General features: G+C 41.1%; 1 protein-coding gene across 4 annotated transcripts in view; it reads right to left on the bottom strand.

The window, feature by feature from the left end:
• EMB1441 (zinc knuckle (CCHC-type) family protein) overlaps positions 1-22,216 on the bottom strand; it is a 171,253-nt gene that overhangs the window by 45,565 nt on the left and 103,472 nt on the right. For all 4 annotated transcript variants that reach the window (XM_087685885.1, XM_087685886.1, XM_087685883.1 and 1 more), the window contains exons 8-9: positions 18,076-18,228; positions 17,557-17,711 (exon numbers count right to left, since the gene is read on the bottom strand). In XM_087685885.1, the coding sequence (XP_087542011.1) occupies positions 17,557-17,711; positions 18,076-18,228 (308 nt within the window). The remainder of the gene's footprint in view (positions 1-17,556; positions 17,712-18,075; positions 18,229-22,216) is intronic.

Below are 22,216 nucleotides of genomic sequence, written 5' to 3'. Positions count from 1 at the left end.
GATGGCTGCAACAGAACAGCAAACGTAGGCTGCATGATGACATAGTAGTAAAATGCAGCTGTCTGATGTCAACAGGCAATAGAAGATAGTTGGGATCTGTGAGCTGAAGGCTGGACAGCAAGCCTAGCTGTAAATGCAGGCCTCAACAGCAGCTAACTAGCCTGATGGCTAGTCATGGGGCTGGATGTAGGTACCAAGCTGTAGACGGAAACTTTAACTGAGATGTCCAACTGAAAACCCAAAGAAGAAGAGTGAACTGCATGTCCAACTGAAAACCTATGAAATGAATGGCCTCTAAGGTCGCCTCAAAGAAGGCAAGAACTCTGCCCCGAGAGGAGAAGACTCCTTGCTGGTCCAGAATGTGAAGTCCCATCAAGGAAGGGCAACCAATGTGTGCCGAGTGATTTGAATCTTTGCTCCAATAAACCAATATGTCTCGTAAGGATTAGTGCCAACTTGTAGAGATAAGCTGGGTGCAAAAAAATACCACATAAGATGAGAAAACATGCATACCTCAACTTCAAAAAAGTGTTAGTGAGTGCGGTGTATTGCCTTTTGGAGTCTTACCATTGCCAAAAGGTAGGCAAACTAAAGATATAGGAAACTAGGAGCAGAAATGTGCAATGCAAGAGAGAATCTAGGCTAGAGCATGCAATGCAAGAATCAACTGATAAATAGTGGAAAGCGTCTTAGGTCTACACTCAATGTGATTGACATCTAAATTGGTAGAAGGCTCCATGATCCACTTGATTGGAGGATCTCTAGGAAAAGTGGGCTCAAATGCTTTTGGCCGCGCACTTGATGTAGAGGGCAACTCAAACATAAATGGGGACTCATCAAGTCTATCCTCAAGGAAGACAAGGGGTGCCTGAGGACCATAGTAGTGGCATGGGTAGACCAATCACATTAACCCCTAGACAGATGGTCTTGCCAACGTGTGAGCAGTGGATCTACCATGTTGAGGTGGAGGATGCTTCCCTTTCAACTGTGGAGGTGGGGTTGAAGAGCCCTCACCTGATTTGCTCAAGTTCCTAGGTGGGGAACAAGGTCTAGTACCCTTGGCCTTTCAACACCACTCATCATCAAAATGACCAACCATTTGGCAATATTGATAGTAATTATTCTTTTTGGGAACATTTTGCCAACCCAATTCCAATCTTGGAGGGGAGTTACTTTTCTCCTCACTATCCAACTCAATCTTGGCTTTGTTCTTTCCACCACTTTGCTTCACCTTCTTGGAAGTCAAGGCCCCCTCTAAATATTAAGGTTTCTTTGAAATTAATCGAACAATCGAGCGTAGCATAGTAGTTGACACTCAAACTCATAGAAGGTGGGTAACTGGGGCTATGAGATGACTCGTTGAATGAAATTGAAGTATCGTTGTGGCAATTTGTTCATGAACAGAGTGACTTGATCATTTGTTGAATTGGGTAAGCCAATGGTAGTGAATTCAGCAAGAGCAATCGTCTATACTTTGCCAACTTAATAATCAAATCAATTCACTGAGTGATTCCTAACTCTTGGAGCTCATGGTCAAGGTTGATTCATCAAGTACAATTGCGAGCCCCATAGCTCGACTGGATGTGTCCAATGCTCAAATGCAAGGTCAAAGTGTTGGAGCTTAAAGTGAAATTCAAGCTTAAGACCATACAACAACTAGACTATAGCTATGGCATTTCTGTTCTTCCAAGAGTAAACTACTTGATATAAGAACTAGCTAGGGTCACACTAGGGCTCCTACCCTTGGACAAGTTTCCACAAGCCTTGGGAATTCAAAACATGCTGCATCAAATTAGACCACGTGGTAAAGTTAGACCCGTTAAATCCAGTCTTATCCATAACGCATACTTGACTGATGCAAATGGATGGATGGCTTGAGGAGAAGGATAGGTAGGCTGGCATAGGATAAAACAAGGGATAACTACATGCCACATGAGGTATCCAAGTGCCTAACATGGTGACTCTGGATGCATGCCCTAAAGGAGGTTATTGACGTGTGGATGGCCCACATGCTAAAACAGTGTAAAATCCCCTAGTAGGTATTGTGATGTTGGCAAACTATGTGGCCACCTAAGAGATGGGAGAATAGGGTGGGGCTTGAAACACACGTGTAGGATGCCTGTGTGTATAGGTCTTCATGAAAGCGTGGGTTGGAGATAAACCCCTACCATTGGTACATCTCGACCGCCTGATTGTGCAAAGGCAGAGGACCTATTGGGATAGGATATGTCTATGTTTGAAGATCTCCCTAGTGTGTTGTGTGGTTGGACAAGCGAAATGGTAAATGGTAATGTGGAAAATGGTGTAAATATAGATGTAGCTGGAGTGGAAGAAAAGAGTGGGATGGATGGGATTTGAAATTGTGGTGAAGACGTGAAGGGAGTGAATGGGGATGAATGATTTTGAAATTGAAATGATGGTGATCTTTGAAATGATGAAGCACCTACTTCATTCCTACTTTGAGAAAAAAAACTTGAAGGAAAGGTTGAAGAAGGAAATTTTCCATTTTTCTCACATGTACCTCTTCTTGTGTTTATATAAAAGTATCTATCCTCTTTAGGACTTGGACCATTATCAATAGATTAAAGAGTATCTTCTTCTTGAATATCACCATCATATTGTCATAAGGAGATTCTGTCCTTCCTAGAAAATCATTAGACCTGTGTGCAAAGTCTAAGAGTGAATAAACAATGTTACCTTCCAATTATTGTCGTACTCGATACATGAGGATCATAGTAACAGGGAACAGCCGTCCCAAGGCCCCGGAACGCGGAAACATTGTCCTGAACGGATGGGTCAAATGGGGAAGCCAAAATGGGATGGGGACGTCCATTGTCGTCTCATCCCCAACAGCAGTCCCGTCCCCTATTAAGGGACTTTTTTTTTTTTTGGGAGTGGGTGTCCTTTAGGGGGTGGTTTTTTTGCATGTTCTTTGGTAGTATACATTCACCCACACACACTGTAACATGGGACCGGTTTTGGGCATTGGGATGGGAATAGGGACGGGCCCACGGGGACAAGAATAATAAATTGCCATCCCCTATTACCATGAGAGGGGGCTCTAACATGGGGATGGGACTGGGAGGGGAAGCTACAAAATGGGCATCCCCTATTACTATGCTCACACATCCATCCACCACATCATATGCATACATTTTCAAATGCTATTTATGTATGCGGTTCCCTCCCACGTCCCACCCCCCGTCCCCATTCCTTGCTTTTAGCCGTCCCCCGTCCCCGACCACGTCCCCGTTCCATGTTACTATGATGAGGATAAAATCATACTCAGCTTGTGGAATCTCATAGGCTTTGTAGGCACCATCACAGTCAGATGTCTCTCCACTAGTGTTAGAACCTTGCTAGGCATGCTATGAAGCCCTGCTTGGTTCTCTACATAGGACTTTCTAGAGACTGAAGTAGTGTGGAAGTGTATGAAGTCATTTTTCCTCCAATGTTCTTGTTTTTGATGACGAGCTCTCCGATTGAGAGCCTAGGTTTCTTCTGAGACTAGCTCTAATACCATGTAAAGAAATACTCGTCTACAAATAAAAAACACAATTGTACAACAAGCACAAATTGTTAAATAACAAAATTAGGGTTAGGGTAACTCAGAGACAATGAACAATGAAGAGTGTCAGATGAGAAGAAGGGCAAGAAAACTGCAAATGCAGCCTGGTGTGCTAGCATGGCAATCAAGCAACTGCAAAAATCTGCAAAAGCATTTGGTCTGCTGATGTGGCACTGTGACATGGCAGACAGGCCAGCAAATGCAGCTGCTGTAGATGACGTGGCAGTCAAGGGGCTGCAAGAGAACAGCAAAATGCACTTGTCTGATGTCGCCACGCACTAGGACAAAGCTGGCATCTGTCAGCTCAAGGCTGAACAGCAAGTAACAGCTGTGAACACAGGCCAGGACAGCAGCAAACAAATGCCTGATCACTTGATGCCTGATGATGAGGCTAGATGCAGGTGCTTGGCTATGGACAACAACTCAAACTGAGATGTCCTCGGGAAGACCGGGTGTGGAGCGTAGAAACATGGCACCAACAATGTGCAAAATAGGAATGAGACTGAGAGGTGGGCAGCTTGTCTATTTATAGATATGTGAATCCTCCCAAATTAGGGTTTGGATTATGGGACAACAACACTCTCTAGAGACACATTTCTTTTTTAATGAAAGGTTGGTAATTTGAGTTTTGTGGCTGTAATAAAGAGCTAATCAATTTATAATGCATTTTTAGCTCTACACCTCTCTCTTCTGGCCGCCCCACCAAGAAAAACATGGTTGTGTAAAGCACTAAAGAGTTGCAATTCCCTCAATCTATCACTCTAGAAATCCCATGCTTAGCATGATGACCTCCAAAAACTTCCATACATGCATTCATATGCCTTCTCGAAGTTGAGGAGGAGCACAATGAGGTTCTTGTTACTATTGGCAAAAGCAAGAGCCATGAGCTCCCAAAAGTTGAAGATGTTGTCCAAGATGCTATGCTAAGCTCTTAGACAAAGCATGTTAGGGTGGGGTGGATAAATTCTAACATCAAGAGGCCTAGTTTGAGACTGATCGGCTTTGCAAGGAACTTGTAGATAGTTCCAAGCATAGTGATTGCCCTCCATTGTGGTTTGTGTGATCTCCAATCTGTTCCTACTACCCTTGGGAATGAGATGAGTCAATTCCTAGTCTCTTTGATATATGATATGTCATGAGGACATGTATTTTTGAAACCACAATTAACATGTGGATTAATTTCTAATCACAAGATCGTTAAGTAAATGTTGCACATGTGAGGTGTAACTGGGGTTAGAGTAAACTTACGAGCCTGGGACTTAAGAAAATCACGGGATGTCAAAGGCAAAAGTTGCTATAAGTTATGCCGCACAGGTACTTGGTGGTACTTGGTGCCAGTTGTTGGTCTAGGTCATTCATTTGGCCATAAGTGTTAGTTGGTGGCACTAGGAAAGTGGTGTTTAATGGTACCTAACGCCAATCTCATGGTCAAAGATGGTGCAAAGACACTCGAGAATGGAATTTTCCTAGCCAATTTAATAAGTGGTTAGCCATATTATTTTTCAAGGCATCGAAATAATTATTAGATTAATTTTCAGTACTTAAAGACTGAAAATAAATATATAATTATGGATAATGCTGAAAAAACTATTTGGGAAGGTTACCACTTGTCAAAAATACCCATGCAAGGCTGAAAAACGTCTTTAGAGACAGGAGAGAGGCATTTTTTGTGTATTCAGCCTCTAAAAGGGGGGGAGAGATACTGTTGGTCTGATTTGCAGCCATTGGAGGACCTTCTGAGGCAACCAGGGGCAAGAGAAGACCAATCAATAGCACGTGACAACATCTACAAACTGTTGAGATAGGGGAGCAACAGTAAATGACTGATTTTCTTCAGTTCATTGCATCTACAAGTCATTGAGATAGAGCAACAGTAGTAAATGACAGATTTTCTTCAATTCTTTGTGAAGAAAGTCTAAATTTTCTCTCCTTAGCATTCTCTCTCATCTCCTAGCCTTTCTATAGCCTTGCTCCGAAGATTACAACATTGAGATCACCAGAGGCTAAGAAATTTCAGATTTCTCTACAATAAACCCTAATCTGCAGTAGAAATTAGGATTTAGCAGCAACCTCGGGAAGCATGTTAAAAAATGGAAGCTCCAAGACTTGGATTCAATAGGACTAAAGTTGTTTTTAGCCTATTCAAGTGGAGGGACCGGCAAATCATTGAATTTGGGACATTTTCCATCTCCATCAAAGCGGGTGAAGGTCAATTGATTGCCTGAATCAAGGGGCAAATCAGATCGAAGACTTGCTGGTCATTTTGGTTACCAAGCGGAGTTGGAATATCGAAAGGAATTGGGAGAATCCCAGTATACATCAACTTCTTCTTCAATTAAGTGAAATAAATACCGAAAGGGGTGCTAGTTTTGGGGCCAACAAGGTGTCAAATGCCCAAGATTATATGGTAAAGTGTGCATTTCAGTTTTGTGAATTTGTTAATTGTTGTAAATAGTGCTTGATTAGGTTATTTACCACCCTATCCGAGGAGAAAGGTTGGTTACATGTTTGGCTCCATTAGCGGGATACCACTCAATCCCTTGATTTGATGGGCCCGAGGCACCTGATTATAAGCAAAAGCTTTGTGCTAGTGCCGATTTTTAATATCAGCTGAGAATTTACAGCAATATGTCTTCATACACTGAGATAGACATCCACATGGGAATTTACAGCAATATGCCTCTTAGTATGAACATTCACATGGGAATGAAGGAAATGCAATGCCTGACCTTGGACAAGGCTTGGACTATGGACAACAAGGTGAAAATGTTATTGTTGGGCTCTTGTCAGTCTTCATTTGCTTCTGTGGTTTGGCCGTATGAGTGGGTGGTATTTCTAGCTCTCCTTTGTCGCTTACTGTCTTTTCGCTCGAGCCTTCTTCCTTGCGGTGAGGTGAGCTTTGGTGCATAGCTTGCTCTTCATCTACGCCGGCATCCTTGATAGCCTCGTCGATGATTGCCATTAGGACACCTCCGTATCTGATTGTAGAGGCTTTTATGGCAGGCTTTCTTTTATTGTGGATCGTGCGGTAGAGGCCGGAGATTCCCCACCAGTTGGTGCTGCGGCTGGAGCCAGGAGCGCGGCAGAACTCCTGATAGTTTTCTAGACAAAGCCGTTCCAATCCACCTCCTCTGGAACTCCTGCCACAATGCTTTCCAGCAATGGCAACCCGATTCTGTTCATCAATGCGTTGTATCTGTGGCCCAATAAAAGGGGCCTTTAGGGCATAAGGAGGCTAATAACTAGCAAAGTGAAGAATTTGATGACCAATTCAAGAATTGGATGAGGACAATAGCAAATCTCTTTGCTGAATTGGCAAAGGATCCTCAATTCACTCAATTTTGAATGGTCTAAAGAAGGACAACAAAGGCAAGAAGAAGAAGAAAACATCTTCTACACCTTCGCGACAATAAGATGCACTGAAGATAATGCCAAACCCTTCATTTAAAGCTCCCAAAGACGTTGATGAAATAAAACAATTGATACATACGGGGCAAGGAATGCAAATACAAGGCCATCATGAAAGTGCCAATCCAATGGATTTTGATAGTTGGGCATGCATGCTATGATGGGGCAGCCAAGATATTTTGGTGGAAGCATGACTTTTCATGCTATGGTTGGACAAGGACCACATATATCATGTATGGCACAAATCCCTATGGTATGTACCACCAATGCATGGTGTACAAGGCCCAATGTATTCGGGTATAGCTGGAAATATGCAAAACCCTATGTATGTAACATTGGCTTGATGCCTGGGGCACAAAATAGCATATTTTTTACTATATCAACACCTCCAAATGCTTATAGGGCTCAAGGAATGAATATTGGTCATGCAAATGCTCCGTTTGGCATTGGTTTTGATGTAAATTTAGGAAATGTACCCTTTTTGCAACAGCCAATGTATGACATCTTGACACCCAAAGGGGCAACAAAAAACTATAATGAGGATGGAAAAGCAACAAAGTTTGAGTCCTTCAGTGGTGTACAAGATAGGCTAAAAGCTTTGACTTTCATTCAGTAGTTTGATGCAACCTATTCAAGAGGGAACTTCACGGAGTCCTCAAAGATTTGAGAGGCAATCACTTTCTTGAAAGGGAATGCATTACAACGGTGGTCCACTCTTTTGAATTCAAGTAAATGTTTGTAGCCTATTACTTTCTTATCGCTCAGTACCCCTTCATGAGCAAGTAGAAAAATATGTTTGTGGGCTGCCCAAAGGAATGAGGGATTTTTGCATTAAATCCACCGTGTCTAGCATGTGTCAGCTCATAGAGACTACTACTATAGCCGATGCTTTGATGTGTGGAAAGGATTCGGGCTTCCTAGAGAGTGGGGAGAAGCAGAATAAAAAGTTTTTTAAGGCTGAGAAAAGGAGTAGATATGAAAATCAACCTGGAAAGAGGCCAAAACAACAAAGAAAGGGCTCGAAAACATTGGCACAACGTAGGGTCTTAATGGCTGCAAATAAATGTTTTATTTGTGAACAAGAGGGTCACATTGCAAGGGATTGTTCCAATAAGCAACAAGCTGGAAAATAAAAAAACCAAGGAGATTCTAAAGGAAAGAAGCCCAAAACATCAGTGGGATTGGTGCCCGATGTGTTGTTAGTGATCAACCCAATGATGATGTTACTGAGTTGTGCAAAGCATGGGGCAAAATTTGGGATTAGCATGCATTGATTTTCTTTGATAATGGTGCACGAGCCAACTTTATCTCTGTTGACATGGCGGCCCATCTAGGCATCAGAGAGGATGAGATGGGATCCATGGGGGAAGTTGGAATGGCATGTAAAGGCCATGTAGAGTCCGTCACAACGCTCATTGGAAAGCTTCGATTGCATATACAAGGATATGTGGACAACAAAGAGTTTTTCATTGCTCCACTTGAGGGTTGTGATGTATTGCTTTGTATGCCATGGTGTAACCGTATGTATGCAGTGATTCATTCTCGTGCAAAAGGGATCACTATTCAACATAAGAGAAAGGTACTCACACTTGATGTAAAGTTGAAAGGTGAATCTGTCCCTGTTATATCTGCAGCTGCCATTTCTAAAGTAATGAAAAATCATCTTTCAGCGTACTTGGTTTTTACTAAGGATAAAGATGATAGTGAGAATGTTGGTAACATGTCTAAGTTAGAGAAGGATCGCATGTCATTTCTGAAAATGCATGCTCATTGCTTCTCTCAGTCACTTCCAGGGCAGCTACCGCTTGAAAGGCCAGATCATGGCATAAATTTTATCCCTGAAAGTAGGCCACCTAATAAGCCACCCTATAAAGTCAGTGCAACCCAACAAGAGAAGATTATGAGTCAGGTAAATGAGTTGTTAGAAAAACGGCTAATTCAGCCCAGCTCATCTTCTTTTTGTTCTCCAGTGCTTTTGGTGCAAAAAAAGGATGGTTTATGGCGTATGTGCATTGATTATCGTGCTTTGAACAAGATCACAATAAAGAATCGCTTTTCGATTCCTCGGATTGATAATGTTATGGATAGATTGCAAGGGGCAGCCATATTTAACCGTATAGATTTGAAAAGTGGATATCATTAGATATGCAGTAGACCGGAAGATGTTCCTAAGATAGCTTTTAGGACATCTTTTGGATTGTATGAGTTTCTTGTTATGCCTTTTCGACTTACGAATGCTCCTGCCACTTTTACTCAGATGATGGATTGTATCTTCAGGCCGCATAGAGGATTTGTGGACACTTTCTTTGATGACATGATTGTCTATTTAAAGAATGAGGCAGAGCATAGAAAACACTTCGATATTGTGTTCAATGAACTGCGTGAGCATAGACTGGTTATCAATGACAAGAAAAGTGAAATATTATTGCATGAAATCCACTTTTTGAGACATTGTATCGGCTAATGGTATTTGCATGGACCCTGCAAAGGTTGAGGCAATATGATCATGGCCACCTTTGAGGAATGTACATGAGATCTATAGCTTCTTGGGTTATGTTTTTACTACAAGAAGTATGTAGGCAAGTTTGTAGAAGAAGGATGTGTCATTTAGATGGATAGTAGTGGAAATTTCAGCACTTGAAAAGTTGAAGGAAAAGATGACTTTAGATCCTATGCTTGTATTGCTCGATCTAAGAAAGTCATTCATAGTTCAATGTGATACATGTGGTAGCAACATTGGGGCTGTTCTTATGCAAAACGGCCAAGTTGTGGCTTATGAGAGCAGAATTTTCCAGTGCAGAAAAGAATTTGCGGGTCTATGAGAAAGAGCTCACGGCTGTAATTCATGCACTGTCTATGTGGAAACATTATTTGTTGGGGGCTGATTTTACAATGCAAATTGACCATCAAACTTTGAGGTACTTTCTGATGCATACACAGTTATCAGAGAAGCATATGAGATGGGCAAATTCTCTCTCTATGTTTCATTTTCAAATTGTACATATTGATGGTAAAAAGAATGTTGTGGTTGATGCACTGTCACGTAAGCCACAAATTTTAGCCCTCAATATAGTTTATCACATTGAGCTAGATGCCATGAAAGAGCAATATGTTGCTGATTCAAACTTTGCTAATGTTTATGATCAGCTTAGCAACGGCCAAAGGCATGAATACTTTGTGCTAAGAGATGGATTTCTGATGATGCATAGACGACTCTGTGTCACAAAGCAGTTAAGGCCTAGAGTTATCATTGAAAGTCACGCTCCTCCGTATGCAAGACACAGAGGTATTGATGCCACGATCAAGGAGGCAGAGGAGCATTTCTTTTATTGGCTAGCTTTGAGACATGATATAGAACAATTTGTTAAGACATGCATGGTATGCCAAAAGGTAAAGCATGGTAGACAAAAGATGCCAGGTTTGTTGCAACCCTTGCCTTTAAGTATTATGGTTTGCCAGAGTCGATCATTAGTGATCGAGACCCTCGGATGATCATTTTGGAAGGGGTCATTTGAGAATATGGGTACCACGTTGAAATTCTCATCACCCTTCTATCGGTAGATAGATGGTCAATTTAAGGGAGCAAATTCCACAGTGTTAGATCTTTTCAGGTGCTATGTTTCAAACCACAATACACAATGGGAGCAGTATTTGCCCTTGGTTGAGTTTGCTTACAACAACACAGTGCATAGTTCTACAAGCAAACCTCCATTTGAGGTGGTTGAGGGTGGCAAGAAGGTACAACCTATTTTGCAAACTAAGGATAAGATCTTTGAGGCTGATCGTTATGTGGAAAACTTGGATGTAGCCTATGCAAAGATAAAATATGCACTTCAGAGATCGCAAGAAAAAACAAAAGAGAGCAGCTGATCGCCACAGATGTGCTTTATAGTTTGTAGAGGGTAATTATGTATTGCTACATTTTGAAAAGGCAAGGCTGAAAAAGATGAAAGGAAGAGAAAGATTGTATCCGAAGTTGAGTATTAGATACTATGGGCCCTTCCAAGTGTTGGAGGAGATCAAGGATGTGGCATATTGGCTGAAATTACCTCCACATTGGCGGATACACAATGCCTTTCGTGTCAGTTTGTTGAGGCCTTTTCATGATGATGTGCCAAAGGATATGTTTGCTAAAAGTCAGCCTGAGGTTAAGGAGCTTGATGAGATTTTGGTACCCGAGCAAATTTCGACACACAATGAAAAAAAAATCAAAGGTAAAGTTTCCAAGAGATACTTGGTGAAATTTTAGAATTATTCACCAATGGATGCCAAATGGATGGAAGAGGATGACTTGGCACACCATCCTCAGTTGTTGCAGCTTTACCTAGATGCCTTTCAGTTAGAGCCGACTTTTGTTTGGGCTCCGTCAGGTTCAACAGAGCAAGGGTCCAAAGTATTGCCTGATGCTCAAGGGGGAGGTAGCACTTCCACTTCTTCAGTTATGGATAGCTCTCGTATGTAGTGGATCTCGGATGTATTTAGCATGCATCCAAGGTACTGTGCTGACAATATGTTTGCCATGAGGTTACTACTTAGTGTAGCAGTTACTATGAGATATATAGATGAGTATGAGTTTCACCCGAGCACTAGAACTATACTTTTGCATCAATTTATGATCAATTTAGCATGAAATTTGCCTCAATTTTGAGACAAATTCTGATCAATTTCAGCTCAGTTTTTGATCAACTTTAGAACTGTTTATGGTCACTTTTGGGATCAGTTTTGCATTGATTGCTAGTCAATTTTTGCAATGAGTTTGTGATTAGTTTGGGATCACATTTGCAGTAGTTTGTGATCAGTTCTTAGATCAGCAAAGTGATTAGCTTATGATCATATTATGCTCAATTTTCAATGGTTTACATCTGGTTCCATGAACAACAGCATATGTTAAGATGCCATTGATGTTTTAGGCATGGTTTATGCTTGTTTATGCTATGTTATGGTTTGGTTTCACCAGATGAGTTGAGCTCATGAGAAATAGACGTGCCATATGATAATCTGGCAATGTTATTGAGATTCTTTGTGAGTCTTATCTTATGTTGTGATTGGTTGGTAATTTTCAGTATGTGCTGGGCATATTGAATGGTTGAGCAACAATGCGCAATGTTGTGTTAACTATAATGCCTAGTGGAAATTCCAATCCACTATTTTGCTTTTGATGCATTTGACAGTGCAATTAAGGACGATTGCAAGGATTTTAAGGGGGAGGGCTATCATGAGGACATGTATTTTTGAAACCTCATTCAACATGTGGATTAATTTTGAATCACATGGTTAATTAAATGTTGCACATGTGAGGTGTAGCTGGGGTTAGAGTAAACTTACGAGCCCGAGACATGAGGAAATCACGGGATGTCAAAGGTAAAAGTTACTATAAGTTATGCCGCATAGCTACTTGGTGGTATCTGGTACCAATTGTTGGCCTAGGTTATTCATTTGGCCATAAGTATCAGTTGCTGACACTAGGGAAGTGGCGTCTAATGGTACCTAACGACAATCTGATGGTCAAAGATGGCGTAGAGACACTCGAAAACGGAAGTTGCCAAGCCAATCTAATTATCGGTAAGCCAAATTATTTTTCAAGGTACCAAAATAATTATTAGATTAATTTTCAATATTTAAAGACTGAAAATTAATTGATAATTATGGATAATGCTGGAAAAACCATTTGGAAAAGCTGTCTTTTGTCAAAAAAGCCCATGCAAGACTAAAAAACATCTTTGAAGGTTGGAGAGAGGCATTTTTAGTATATTCCGCATGCAAGAGAGAGGAAGGAGATGCTGTTGGTCTTATTTCCAGCCATTGGAGGATCTTCTGAGGCAGCCAGGGGCAAGAGAATACCAATCAACAACAGGTGACAACATCTACAAGCTCTTGAGACAAGGCAGTAGCAGTAAATGACTGATTTTCTTCAATTCTTTGCATCTACAAGCTGTTGAGATAGAGCAGCAGTAGTAAATGACAAATTTTCTTCAGTTCTTCACGAAGAAATTCTGAATTTTCTCTCTCCTTAGATTTCTCTCTCATCTTCCAACCTTTCTACAGCCTTGCTCCGAAGATTACAACATTGAGATCACCAAAGGCTAAGAAATTTCAGACTTCTCTGATGTAAACCCTAATCTGCAATAGAAAATAGGGTTTAGCAGCAACCTCAGGAAGCGTGTAAAAAATTGGAAGCTCCAAGACTTGGATTCAATTGAGCTGAAGCTGTTTTTAGCCTATTCAAGTGGAGGGACCAACAAATCATTGAATTTGGGGCATTTTCCATCTCCATCAAAGCGGGTGAAGGTCAATTGATTGCTCGAATCAAGGGGCAAATCAGATCTAAGACTTGCTGATCATTTTGGTTACCAAGGGGAGTTGGAATACTGAAAGGGATTGGGAGAATCCCACTGTACATCAACTTCTTCTTCAATTAAGTGAAATAAATACCGAAAGGGGTGCCAGTTTTGGAGCCAACAGGGTGTCCAATGTCCAAGATTATATGTAAAAGTGTGCATTTCAGTTTTGTGAATTTGTTAATTGTTGTAAATAGTGCTTAATTAGGTTATTTACCACCCTATTCGACAAGGAAGGTTGGTTACATGATATATCACCTAATGCCATAATCTCTTGGATAGTTGTGATGATACTTGCACAAATAAGATCCCAATAGCTAAAAAAGGACTTATCCAATTCAATCTTCTCCTGAAAACTTGCATAAGGATAATGCCAAAAGTGCCTTCTCCAAGTCCTCTCTAAAATGAGCCATTAGATACCTACTTATCATGTCAGTGACCACCTTGATGATGCTCTACCCTTGTACTCTCATACCACAAGAGTTTAGTCCTTGATCCTAGCAAAGGTATAGAATACTTTGTAGCCACCTAGCTTGCCTCCAAAGAGCCCTATGCAATGGATCCATCAAGTCTCTTGAGTCTCCATAGAGTCTAGACCCTATCTAGAGTGTTATGGCCCTATGATATGGAAGAAATCTTTGTTAAACCCATCTCCTAGCCAAGTGGAAAGGAAGTCCTCACATGGATGATGGAACCTATAATCCAGTCTTGCTTCCTTCATGGCATCAATCTTTGTTTTGGCATTATGCATCCTCTTAGCCGCCCGTCTACAACTTAGCTGTCTCTCTCTTCTGAAACGCAGCTGATAATGCTTTGGTGGTCCCCTCCATCTCTGGAAGGCCTTGTCTCGTCCTCACGGCCTCCTTCCTAAAGCAAAAGATAATCTCCTACTTGCTCTCATCCAAGTTTATAGCTGTCCATCCACTAGAGAAAGCCTAGATTTCCAAATCCATACAATTGACTCTTTAAGATCATCATCATGAAATAGATGTTCTAGAGTACTAACACTCGAGCAGGGTCCTTTGACTCTCCCAAAGACAACTAGTTAAAACAAGCAAATGGTCCAAGGGCATCATGCTGGGTATGATACCTAAAAGGCCACCCCTGTATCAAGTCCAATCATCCACATAGAATCAATCAATCCTAGAGAAAGCCCTAGCTTTTGCTTCCCTGACTCTCCTAAAGAACTAGAACAAGTGTGTAGATCTATTGAACTATATTGTGAACCATGCAACTTGCCCTCTTCTTTGAGATAAAGTTCCTCCCAAACAGCATGCTTACCTCCACTAATGATCTATGTGCAACTGTCTCACCGATATTTCAAAGCCTCCACCATGTTGAAGTCACCCATACTATCCAAATTGCACTACTCCATGTCCTGTTGGTAAAATATTGTATCCACCATACTCTTGTAATTCCTCTTTTTGATGATGTGGCTTAGGTATTGCTCCACATCTTTCCTTGAAAAGGTGATTTTCCATTACTTTAGAAAAGGAAGCACAACCAATACAACAAGAACAGACTCCTCTTTCAATTTTACATCCAAAACATGGGCCTTGCTCTTATGCTAAATAGTAAAATGACTTTAACATGCGAAGCAATCACTGCATGCACACGATGGCACCAATGCGTGGGCCTTGGGCTTATGCTAAATAGTAAAATCACTTTAACATGGGCCCTGTCCTTATGTTGAATAGTAAAATCACATTAACATGTGAATCAATCACCGCATGCACACGATGGCACCAAGGCATACCAAGCAAGTCATCACAACCCTCGAGCGATGCAATGAAAACCTCTTCACTGTCCACATATCTGTGAATGTGCAAACGAAGCTTCCTAATGAGTAGTGTGACAGACTTTGCATGGCCCTTGCATGCCATACCAACTTCTCCCATGGGTACCATTTCATCCTCTCTTATGCCTAGATAAACCACAATGGCAATAGTAATACCATAATAGCCCATGCACTATTTAGTGCATATCAATCTTTTTGTAATTCCTTTTGAAATTTCCTAGTTGTTTATTTGAGGCAAGACAACTTCCAAAACACAGATATCTTGTTTCTGTAGTGTGAAATCAGTTCTACCTCAGTTGATCTTAATCCAAAGGTTGTAGAAAAGGGTTAGATAAAATGCATGCCATGTAGCTTCTAGAACATGAAAAAATGTGGGAAAATGGTGTGAGCAGCTTGGCTGGCCAAAATGCAAACATAAGTCTTTCTTAGTATAAACAGCATCCTGGAGCATTCGTATAAGCAGTATAGCCCATAGACATCACAATCTTAGTGAATTGTCAAGTCTCTCTCTCTCTTCTTTTCTCTTTCATTACAGACAATAGCAAGCCCTCTGCCAAAGGCCATACTTAAACCCCTTGCTTAAGCTTTGGGCCTTTTTTCGTATGTGTGTTGGGGTGGGGGGATGGATGATGTAGTGGGGCGTAGGTCGAGTGCGTTGTTTCATTCCATACACCTTTTTCTTCAAACATTTGTTGAAGCATGGTATTTTTCCATCCAAGGATAGGAAAAGCTATGCAGTTTGCTTTTGGACCAATTTAATGCCACACCATCAATCTGCTTGGCTTTGGCCTATGTCACACACATTACATGAACTAAGCCTTTTTCTTTCCGAGAAAAGAAATTTTCTAATAATAACACCTTGGAGAAGTCCCCTTGGGGTAAAAAAACAAAGTACAAGGAGATCTGTAAAGAATGTCTAAGTACATCACAAATACAATGGTTGTGTGAACAATCAATCCAGCGGGCTACAATGCTAGACCATTTGAGTGGCCATATGAAAGATGTCTATAAGAAGGCCTCTCTCCTCTTCCTCATCCTCTGTCACCTACATTCTCTCCCATCTCCTACAGAGAGTGTGGACGATCTCTAAATCAAAATCCTTAGAATAGTCTCTACTATGGATACATCCTGAAGGTTCAAAATCCTTAGAATAGTCTCTACTATGGATACATCCTGAAGGTCTATAGCATGACTGCAGCTCAGAGTCCAAATATACCAGGCTATTAAACTGGCAAGCAGCTCTTATTTGTGAGTGCCTCTGGGTCTAGTGTGTCTGCAAGTAGTTTAGAGTGGGGATCCTGCATCCAATTATGAGGAAAGAAAGACCCCCCTGAACATCCTCATAACCACATGTTGGACCTCTAACTCTAAACTAAGCTACACTCTTTCAGGTGTGGCCATGGTCTCTGTTGTGCCATGGAATATCATCATAAGGGCTATCCTCCATACCCCTAAGCTCTCAAACAATCCCATGGGCAATGTCCTTGCATCTCCTCTTGCTTACCACATGTGAGCCGAGAGCCAACTGCTAGGGTCCTGTGAGCTAGTAGCCATATGAAGAGAGAGATCTTCCTAGGCCTAAATAATATGATGTTTAATTGGCTTTGACCCATGTTCACATATGTTTCTACAATCATGGCCCCTAAACCTCCCACATGTATATTCTATAATACCCAGACAGTCACAGATTCTAATAATGTTTTCCCATACCTATCACATTCATTTACATGATGGTAACCTATCTTACCACATTGACTCAGGTACAAGTGCACTTTTCAGTATGTTGTGTGCATTAAAGATTTTCAGAGCATGGCATGGGCTGCCAAGACAAGGAACAGCCTAGAGAGACAACTTTGCTTGTCTGTGACCATGTGAGTTGCAGGGGCATGTGCATGAACAAGCAGGCAGTGTGTGAGCTGGCATTGGCGCCAGGCAGTAAGCACAATCATGTCAGGAGTAGGTAGGAACTAGCTGACTGTCTTGGACTTGGTTGTAATTGGAAGAGAAGCCTCCATGTGCACATGCACCACCAAAGACTTAACAGACACATGCATTGTGTCATTGATTGCATTGATCAAGCTCCCATCTCATCACTCATAAGTAAGACCAAAGAAGCAATAATAGAGATGGAATAGAGGAATGCCTTTGACCCTAACTGGCTCATAGTAAGTAATCAGGAATGCCTTTGACCCTACTTCCCTCGCTCACTCTCAAATGGAGAAGACGAGAGCTTGGATTTTCAAGGATCAGAAGATAAGAGTTTCTCCCTGCCAATATTTATGTTACCATTCTTCATACTTTTACCATTTTCATAAAAACTTTCCATCCAAACAAATACAAAAAAGGAATAAATTGGAGTGCAAGAAACTAAAGCAATACAGTCCCAAATTTTACATGATGACAAAACATTGAACTTGTTTCATAGCACTGTTTTATCCACTTACAAGTCTCCTTTCTTCAAGTACCGCTTCACCAACAATTCATTTTGTTGGGCATCACGGCCACTAATAATCAGATAGTTCTCACTGCTGATAAACCAGTTGAACTTCTCAAACCAGTGGACTTTTCGAATATGTGAGATTGCTGCAACAACTTTCTCCTGCAAAGAACAGGTGCAGGCTTATCACTGATGAAAAAGTCCAAATTTTAATTTGGCATTTAGTGTCCATTGTTGCATTCATCTTGAAATGAGGCATTACCACAGGCATGTCATACTTTTTTCAGTCCCAGCATACATGTAACATTTATCTAAAAAACTTACAGCACACAAATCACCACCTGACAATGTCTCTTTCTACAGAAACTAAGGCCAATCAGGCATTGAACAGAAATCAAAATATTGACCTACTGTTAAGCATTTTCTTTTGCAAAAAACATGTCTACATGGTCACACTGATGCAGAACAACATTTTTAAAAAGAAGTTGCATACAGATTCAAGGAGTAAATCATGTAGATGAGTCACCTGAGCTAGTTGCTGTTGTGTTTTTCTCTCAGCAGCTTTGAATGCTTTCTCATGTGCAGCAACTGTCTTCACTTGTTTTGCTAATTGTTTCTTTTTTGCCTCAAACCAGCGTCTCGCATTAGCATGGGCTGAGAGGGAAAGATCAACTTCAACCTGCACATAAGAAGAAGCATGCATATATATCTTAAATCACATAGACACGATCCAAGACAAGCATGCCGGCAAATAAATGGCTAAAAGGACTGCTTGTAAGCATCTTCCAAAAATTAAAAAGCACAGATCCATTTTAACATCACATAAAGATAATCTGCACAATAGAAGTTGAGCCATCTTTTGTGAGCTTCTACTTGTTGAAAGACTTAGAGAGCCAAGTCCCTATCTTTCTTATGAAAAAACAAAGCTATGAATTTTAATTTTTAATGGCAAAGCTACTAGGATATGGCAACAATAGCTCAACTTCATTAATGTGCATCTAAACCATACAAATATTACTTGGAAAGCAGACAGATTTCTTGCATGATAAAAACCCTGCTCGATTTGCAAAAGAAGCAACCATAACTCATCCTTCATGATACACTCTGCACCCACTGACACTTGGCTCACAATGATATGCTTTACAAGTTTTACCAAGCTAGGTGTGCACCTTGACATTTTTCACCCTAGAAATGTTTCATTTCACCCCTGAGATCTTTTGTATCAGCCTGAAGTATATATCCCTAGTGAAACATGACGTGAAAAGGCATGCTAAAAAGGAGATTTACCCAGTCTTTGTGGAGCCAAACCTTACCGGGTCTCCTACTTTCTGCTAGAAACTTATCAATTTTTGCAGAAGCCCCAAGATTCCCAGGTTCCAAATGAGCTTGAACTTGGTGGACTCGCTGCATTGCCTGCTGTTAAGAGTAGAACCGCAGGCCATACTTAAGTTATGCTATAACATGCAGTGCCAATAAACTGGTTGTTCACCCAACCATTGTACTTAAAATGAACTCAGGGTAAGACCCATACTTTGGATGTAAAGTTAAAAGGGGTCCCTTTCCCATTGTATCACCTTTTGCTATATTAAAAGTGATGAAAAACCACCTTTCAGTTTACTTTCAGTATTTGCCAAAAGTAATGATGATCATGAATCTATGGGTAATGTGTCTAAGTTGCACAAGGAACACGTAGCATCCTTAAAGGAATATGTTGATTGCTATTTATAGTCCTTGCCAAGCCAGCTACCACTTGAAAGGCTAGAGGATCATGCCATAGATTTAATCCCAAGCAATCAGACAAAATAAGCCGCGTAACTTCAAATCTAGTGGTTATCTTGCCAGACCCCACAAAGTCATTTGTGGTACAACGTCATACATGTGTGGTCATAGTTTCTTCATACGGCAATCATATGTCACATGCAGACGAGTATGTAAGCATGATTAGAGCATGACTCAGGCCTTAGGGCTGAATCATATTTTACCTTAGTTTTTACCTTTTAAAAACCGTAAAAATGTATCTAAATCAAGCAATTTATACCAAATTGAGTGACTAAATACAACTTGGATGAAAACTAGAATTTCATCATTTCAATAACTTTAGATTCTAGAAAGTAGTCAATAACCTTAAAGCCAAAACTAAAAGGGCCAGAGAGTGTCTCTCAACAACTTGAGAGTTAAGTGGCTGTAAATGTCTGAAATTTCAAAAAATCCCAGATTTCTGTCAAAGAAATTTGCAGCACTAATCAGCCACTAAGACGTATAGAGTCATATAGTCTGATTGAAAGGACTTCTTCATTGGCAGCTTGACTTGATTGAAAGAAAGAAAGAAAGAAAGAAAGAAAGATCTATTAACGTCTCTAGAAGGCTAGAATGGCCCATGAGACCATAACTAATACAATTGACATCATCATCTCTCATTAGAGAAGAAAACAAAATTATGTCTAGTTCTACATGATAATTTGAAATGAAAAATGAAGAATATGGAAAACTGAGAAACTGAAAAGAGTACAGAATATCTCCCTCTCCGTGTATGGAATCCACCAACACTTTGCAAGCTACCCCCACCTGACTTGACATGGTAATCTTTGTCTATAATGAGCAATCATGATGCGAATGTGTCGCATATGAGCATGCCTACGTTGCCGAGCAAGAACCCTAGGGCATCGTGCTTTGCATAACGATGTAGCTCTATCTACTGTGATGCCACTTGATGATGTCCCTCGATGGCGCCTCTCAATAGGAGATGTACTATCTAAGGTGATAGTGGCCGCAGGGTCAGTTATACTGAAAAAGTCCCTAATTGCTCTTTGGAGGGGTGGATGTGACTGGGTTGCCTCCAATCCCATAACAATGTTGCTCTGCACTATTGGAGCTCCAATAAAAAAAGGCCTAGACATCTCTAGTCCTCATAGTCCATCACCCGTCTCAATGGTCCAAAGCCCTCCTTAAAGTGGCAATGGTAGCGGCCTCAGATATAAAAGTATACATTGCATCTACAAATGTAGTGTTCCTCTATCTCTGCCTCCCATCCACAAAGCTGGCACATCCTCTCATTTTCTGCAACATGGCTCCGTTGACCTATCTCAATCATCAGTTGATGTGATGAGGTGCGGATCTGTCCAATAGCAACTCGAAGCTCGTGAGAAAGTTGAGCATCCATATATCTTGCCTCACTATGAAACCGTCATGGGAAAGCTTCAAGAAGTGACATTGGTATTGTGCCATCTTCGTGCCTAATGGGAAAGGGGGCTTGGACCAAGTCCTCTCTGTCTCCACTTTAGTGATGTTTGCTCTGATCACTCTATTCAACTCTGAATGACTAAGACTCAAAGTGGGACAATCAAGACTATAATTGAGTGGTGGCAATATGTCTATATTCATGCCATGCAAGTTCAACCACGTTTCGTGAGTGCATATTAACATTGTCTATCTCCCTTTGCTACAAGCTGTCTTGATGACTCCAGAGCTAGCCTAGGGTATCGGTCATTAGGGAGCTGCCATATCCTCTGGAGGAAGGTGATTGCCTGGAATAGTGCCTCCACTACCATGGGTGTTGCACCCAACTCTGCTTAGATGATCTCTTGTGGTACTGAGGCTCTCACCCTTATCATACGTGCTAACATCATGACCAGCAGTCTCTTCATATGTTCCCAGCCATCATAATGTCGTGCTTCAAGTTTGTTACAATCCATGAGAGGCGTTCCTCTGGTATGATAAAGGCTTGGGTCCCAAATGGCTGCTCCATAGAGTAGTGTAGGCATAACTAAAGTGTCAAAGAGCCACAATTTGGTACGGGGCTTCTGGAACTGTATGTGTGCACACTATCGCTCTAGAGTGCCCAAAGCTACATATGTCCGTGCAAGTCTAGCCTCTGAAGTCTCCTTCCATGAAAATTGTGGCCCTTTGAAAGTGACCCCAAGGTATATATATTGTCTAACCATTTCCATAGACTGACCCTCATACATAAAGTGATGTTCTAAGCATGTCACTTAAGCTGCCGAGGTGTTTAAGACCATAATTTGTCTTTCCAAGATTAACCTTGAGGACTTTCTCTTCATAAAACACATGCAATGCATCTGGATGTCGTTGTAGCCCCTTGGGTGAATTGGAGATGACCACAATATTGTCTACATATAACAAAATTGGTATCAATACCCCAGCCAAGCTGGCTCCCATACCACCCCATCTTTTGTATGTAATCTGAAATCTCATCAATGTACAATCCAAACAGCAAAGGGGAAGTGGACAGCCCTTGCTTTACACCAACTGTGCTAGACATTGGGTCTGTTATGCCTTCAGGCACTTATACTCTACCTCTCATTAAATCATACAATGTATAAATACACCACTGCATATCCTCCTCGACCCCAATGATTTGCAACCTCTACTTGAGTCTTGCATGTGATACCGTATCAAATGCTTTGCGGAAATCCATGAAACAACAATAGATTTTTTGCCTTTGTGATCATCCCTCCTCAATCAAGGCCCTCACTGTGAATATATGGTCTAATGTATTGTATCCTCGGCGGAAGCCAACTTGTCCTGCAAACTGTATCCCCTTTGTTTCAGCCCACCAACTCAACTGATGCTCCACAATAGAGGCATATATCTTCGCTAGCATATGGCCGATCATAATAGTGTGGTAGTTGTTAGTGACCAATGGATCT

Source organism: Lygodium microphyllum, chromosome 10, assembly GCF_053477565.2.
Source record: "Lygodium microphyllum isolate KBCC chromosome 10, Lygodium_microphyllum_v1.1.10, whole genome shotgun sequence".
Classification (NCBI taxonomy): Eukaryota; Viridiplantae; Streptophyta; class Polypodiopsida; order Schizaeales; family Lygodiaceae; genus Lygodium; species Lygodium microphyllum.
This window is presented reverse-complemented; position numbering and strand designations above follow the sequence as displayed.